Source organism: Anneissia japonica, unplaced genomic scaffold (assembly GCF_011630105.1).
Source record: "Anneissia japonica isolate Jap-2015-1 unplaced genomic scaffold, ASM1163010v1 scaffold19776_len21693_cov98, whole genome shotgun sequence".
Lineage (NCBI taxonomy): Eukaryota > Metazoa > Echinodermata > Crinoidea > Comatulida > Comatulidae > Anneissia > Anneissia japonica.
In genome coordinates, this window is record NW_022697173.1 from 5,978 (window position 1) to 12,212 (window position 6,235).

At 28.5% G+C, this 6,235-nt stretch overlaps 1 protein-coding gene across 1 annotated transcript in view; it reads left to right on the top strand.

Moving 5' to 3' along the window:
- LOC117102215 overlaps positions 1-6,235 on the top strand; it is a gene marked incomplete at its 3' end in the record, with an annotated part of 18,759 nt that overhangs the window by 3,930 nt on the left and 8,594 nt on the right. Inside the window, exons 3-8 of the mRNA XM_033242444.1 lie at positions 1,623-1,730; positions 2,693-2,794; positions 3,252-3,365; positions 3,774-3,879; positions 4,150-4,315; positions 5,833-5,936. Of these exons, the coding sequence (XP_033098335.1) occupies positions 1,623-1,730; positions 2,693-2,794; positions 3,252-3,365; positions 3,774-3,879; positions 4,150-4,315; positions 5,833-5,936 (700 nt within the window). The remainder of the gene's footprint in view (positions 1-1,622; positions 1,731-2,692; positions 2,795-3,251; positions 3,366-3,773; positions 3,880-4,149; positions 4,316-5,832; positions 5,937-6,235) is intronic.

Genomic DNA, 6,235 nt, shown 5'->3' on the forward strand with positions numbered 1-6,235 from the left:
ATACGTTATCTTGGAAAGACGTCTTTCCAAGATAACGTATCTTGGAATTCCGTCTTTCCAACATAATTTATCTTGGAATTCCGTCTTTCCAAGATACGGTATCTTGGAATTCCGTCCTTCCAAGATACGTTATCTTTGAATTCCGTCTTTCTAAGATACTTATCTTGGAATTCCGTCTTTCCAAGATCACTTATCTTGGAATTCCGTCTTTCCAAGATACGTTATCTCGGAAATCCGTCTTTCCGAGATAAATTATCTCGGAAAGACGTCTTAATAAGTACTTATTCCATGTTTCCATGATAATTATCTTGGAAACTCGGAAACGCGGAAGGTCACTTTAAGCTTCCGTAGTTCACAGATTCTCTGAGATGTAAATATCAGAGCCGTAGCTGGTAAATATATCAGTATAGCGCCCTCTATAATTCCGGTAATGTCACTCAATATTAATGACCTACCGTTTCGGCCTACTAAATTATGTAAATATCGTATTATTATTGTTTTAAAGAATATTTTAAGTTCAAAAACCTGAAAATGTTTAACCAAAACATTCAACATACAGTATGTATTATTCAATTCAATAACTAATTATATTAGGGCCTAAATACCATGAATTGTAATTTTGTACAGTAATTTAAAAGTAAGCATCACATGAAATTCTAATGTTGTTTAACAAAAATGACAAACAAATCGAACTTGAACTTTAATTAAAAATTTATTAAAAATTAGTAAAATTATATTTCCCAATTAGGCTCCATAGTGGGTTTAACAACATAATAATTACGTCATTAAATCAAAAGATTTATTTTGAAATATTGTCCTGATATATAAAAAACAAGGCAAATAACAAGAATCAGAGATATAATATCACACGAGGAATAATAACAGTAAATCTGAAATAGTTTGTCAGTAATATGCTTGAAATAATATCAATCTCATGTAAAATAACTTAAAATTTCCAAAAAATACTCCTAGATCCTATTCATTAACGTCCGAACTCAATATAATAGGGGCCTAGGCCTACGTACAGAGATAATAAAATGGTATAAAATACATTGGATTTTGGATTAAACATGGCCTTCCGTATACTTATTTTAATTCTTAGTATACATGGAATATCATGGTACCAATACAAATATAAAACTCATAAAAAAATAATTTCGAAACAAATGTAAATTGATTTAACTTCCATGAATCGGAAAACGCGTGCAAAATTAATGTGTACTTGGTTTGATAAAATATTATGAAATAATTTGTATTTTCTAGAAAAATATGTTATTCCTTAAATTCATTTTAATTCTGAATGTAATTGAAATGTCATAGTGTCAATAAAATTAAGAAACTTCAAAAAATCTTTCCTGAAGAAAAATATAAATTGAATCATGTAACAAAAGTCAATCTAAATAATAGAAAGATGCATGCGACAAAAACCCGAAATATTTAACGGTTTGCTATTTATATTTCATTTTTTAACTTGATTAGTAATTCGATTGATTTTATTGAATGATTTTTAATGTTTGATGTGATTATGATGTGATTAAAGTGTGTTTGTAATGTATGTGTATTTTGTAGTAGTAAGTATGTTGTTATAATCGTGTAGTGTGCATTCATGTTTGTTTTCGTAGTTCGGCAGGACGCCGTTAATGTGCGCTGTGTTGCGGAGCGCACCAGACAACGTGTTGGAGATGATGATTGACGCAGCAACAAAGAAGACCATAGAACACGAGGACAACGTGGGTGAAATTAAATATCATTACATTTTATACAAACAATACAAAACATATATCATATATACAAATCATGCAACAAACAATTGAACATCAACTCAATGTAGATTACAGTGATTTATTTAATTTAAAACTATAAATTATGATTTTATTATTTGATTTATATGCATTTTTTAACTCTAAAAAGCTTATGTTATGAACATGATCACTATTTTCTCAATAAAAACTTTCAAAAAATATATTTTATAATGAGAAAAAAGTAATTATGTTTGGATTTGTTTTTTGTCAGTTTGGTTAACTAGATACATTAATGACAATAAAATTAATATTTTACACAAAAAGTTCAATCATTAAAAATGTGAATTTATATTAATGTAATCTAATAATAGTGTGAAACATAGGCATTTTGATTCAGAAATTGTTTGCCCGATTCTACGTTATAAACATCATCTAAAAAATATTAAATTATGTATTTAGTATCTAATAATGACTCAAAGTAGATTTAAAGTGATATATTTTATTTAAAACTAGAAATTAGGAGTTTACTATTTAATTTACCTGATTGTTTACAACACTAAAAGCCTATGTTATGGGCATGAACACTATTTACTAATAAAAAGTAATTATGTTTGGATTTGTTTTAATCAATATAGTTTACTAAATATATTAATGTCAATGAAATTGATATTTTACACGAAAAGTTCAATCACTAAAAATGCGAATTATAAAGAATACTTGAATATAGTGTAAAACATAGGTCTTTTGATTCAAACATTATTTGCGAGATTATACATTATAACCATCATTTAAAAAATATTAAATTATGTAATTAGTATCTAATAATAACGAGTGTAATAATTAATGTATGGATGATGTAACTGAGACGTTTGTTTTGTTGATATGTGGTGTCATAGTTTCTTGTTGTAGTTTGTTTTCCTGTGTTATAATTTTCTACTTTTCACTTGTAGTGGCGTCGAACTATTCTCCATTACTTGGCGAAGTACGCACATGTATCAGTATCAAGACGCGCGCTGCAAAAATCAAACATCGAAGTTAATAGGAGAGACTACGTAAGTACAGTGTAATAAAACAACACTTTTATTAATTGTAAACAAATTACCATCATTGAATTCACAACATATTTTGTCATCACATTCTATTTATTCAAATTGTTGTATATTTTATAACGCGCATGATTTATATAAAGCTGACTGAAAAATAGGAATGTTCCGTTCAGCTCTATCATCATCATAAAATATCATCGTTATTATTGAAATGAATATTCACAAACATTCTCATTATCATTGCTATTAATATGAATAGTATCATCATCATAATTTGTTTAATTAATATTCTATTTTATATTATCATTTTTATGTTTATAATGATTACAATGAGAAATAATTAAGTACGATAATTAATAATTATATCAGCTGTTTTACGTCGACGTAATATTTGTAAATTCATATTCTTGTGTTGTGTCTCTACTTGACAGCAAACTTGACATTGATTATCCTTTCATTGCAGAAGGGACGCACACCAATACATTTTTGTCTAGAAAATGAGTACTGCCTGTATGAAGATCACCGCGAAATGGCAATTTGCCTCATGGAACATGGCGCATTATTAATAAAAGACAACGTAATGTACATATATACAAATAAGAATGCATCATCAAACGGATACCAGTCAATGGCTTTAATACAACAACTGTATATCAGGAGGCACTACTACTAGAAACATTTCATGTGTTTAAAACAAACATGAGAAATATCAAATGTTAAAAATAGAAATAAAAATTATTTGGTACCAATAAATTTGGTGATAACAAATTATCGTAAAATTATCTTGATGCTAATGTGTTGCTGTATATTTTGAAATATTATTTTGCCATAATCTATGAATATTACTATTAAATTAAAATGTATTTATAAATTTTGATTTGGTTTCATTACATTAATTGGAATATTTATTAATTCTTTTCATCATATTCAATTTGAAACAGTCATCGAATGTAATACAACTTTTGTGCCGTGTCTGTTATTGCAGAAAGGAAAGACGCCTCTTAATTTGTATGATAAGAATAATTGTATTATCTACGGCGGTCGATCGATCAGACGAGAGAATAAGGAAGAACTGAAAAAGTTACTTTTAGGTAAATTGATGAACCCATTGTATATTGAGAATTTAATCATCTGCGGTATATAGTTTGTGCATGAACGCCTAATAATTATACTCAAGTTTTAAATTTTGATTTTGAAAAAGGCTACATATAGGGCTTACACATTGGCATTTTCCAATATTTTTAATCTATTATGACAATGCTATTTAGAGTGAATATTTAAAAGATTTATTTAATTTTGTTTTTAAAGTTATAAATAATGTAATATACCAGTACTTGAAACAAACATATTTTTATTTTAAGACATGACATTTCCTGCACAAATTAAAGCCAGAGGAAAAGATGCAGTTACTGCATTCGTCAATGAAATTGAGAAAGGTGAAATGACGTTGGTAAATAGCAGAGTGATGTTTCTAGGAAAGGAAGGGGCTGGTAAAACCAGCCTTGTAAATTCCATTCTTGGAAAACAGTAAGTGAAATTTCCTTATTTTATTTCTATTTAAATAGAAAGATAGCTTGGTGTTATATATATCTTAAGGTTAAAGAAAGGAAGCTGACTGATTGAAGCTATTTTAAATTACTCTATTTCAACAATTCTAACTAAATTATGTGCACTTTTAATAATCTTTATTTGTAAATCGTCTCTTCATTAATCATACGCAGCTAGTGTAGGACGCCAACTAACGCTTGTATGTGTTTATAAGATCTTTGGTCTTTTATTACCCAGTACTCCACCGCGCGCGATTTTTTTCCCGTACGAAACATTTACATGAAACTCCACTCGGGCCGTCTCGACTGAATCGACTCGGGCCGAAATTCTCATATTTCAGAATTCAGGAAGTCAAAAGGTCATCAACAGATAAACGTCTACAAAATGCAAAACAACTTCTGAGAGAACGTCGCTGTCTGATTTAAAAGAAATATGTTACCATGCTAATACTAATAAAATGACATATAATATTTGATTGAGCTGCACGAGTAATGGAAAGTGTTATTTGAACTTGAGTTCAATATAGCTGTGACAATTTTATTTATTTTTTTTTTAGTTAGATCTGGGTTTTGCATATTTACCTAGGCCTACTAACTACTAAAAATATACGCTTTCAGGGGAAAGCACAAAGACGAAGGAATAGCGCGTTTCTTTATCAAATGAAACAGGGTGACAGCATTTTCAAATTAAGAGAAGAGCTGAGAATGGATGCCAAAGACCTGCCAAAATGGCAGAGCACCAATGAATGTATAAATGAGGCCTAAGCCTAGTTATATGGTAAATAGTATCTGCAGGTTCTTGATTACAAGGCTAGACCAAGTTAATGCCGAAATGATTATTATTATTATTATTATTATTATTATTATTATTATTATTATTATTATTATTATTATTATTATTATTATTCATTATTATTATTAATTATTATGTTATTAAAACCTACCTTAGGAACTTAGACAATGGAGAAATTAGAGAACATTTAAAAAAAACGACGTTTAAGGGGAAATAGCACAAAAGATATTCCCTTGGGCTAGTTATTAATTATAGGCCTAGTAAATACGTTATTGATTACAAGGCTTAGGCCAAGGTAATAATGCTGAAATGATTATTATTATTATTATTATTATTATTATTATTATTATTATTATTATTATTATTATTATTATTATTATTATTATTATTTAACATTAATTACATTACAAGGATAGTTTGGCCAAGTTCAATAACTCCGGTATGGTATATTTTATTTATTACGGTATTATTTGATAATATTTCTCTTATGAACTCTATTTTTTATTTCATGCTTCAATTTTTTCCCCTATTTTTCAAAATTTCAATCAACGTCATGTGAAGCGTGACTGTTGGTGTCAGCCTAGGTGTCAGGTGTCAGCCTGTATGTTCTTTTTATTATTATTTAACATTATTTTATTATTATCACTACTTTAATATTAGCATTATCATTATAACCATTATTTTTCTTTGTTCTTAAACCGTAGATTCAATGACAATGAACCATCAACAAATGGTATTGTAACAACAACGGTATTTCAAATTGTTGAAGGAGACTGCTGCAAGTGGGAGGAACATAAGGATGTAGACGGTATGAATAATAGAATTACCGTAATTATTTAAATAAACGCTCTATTTATTAAAGCTAGGCGTTTAATATTAATTTTGGTGCAAAATATACGTAGGCCCTACGTATATAAACTATAAATAGGTACCGGTATGTACTAATGAACGTTCTTAAGTTTCACAGTAAATATGCTAAATGTAATGCATGATCCCAACAAGGAGAAAACATGTAATTCGACTTGGAGTAGAACATTTATGGATGTGTTGAGAATGATGTTGCTTAAATTCGTTTTGTTTACAGAAATTCTAGTGAAGCGTTTATTC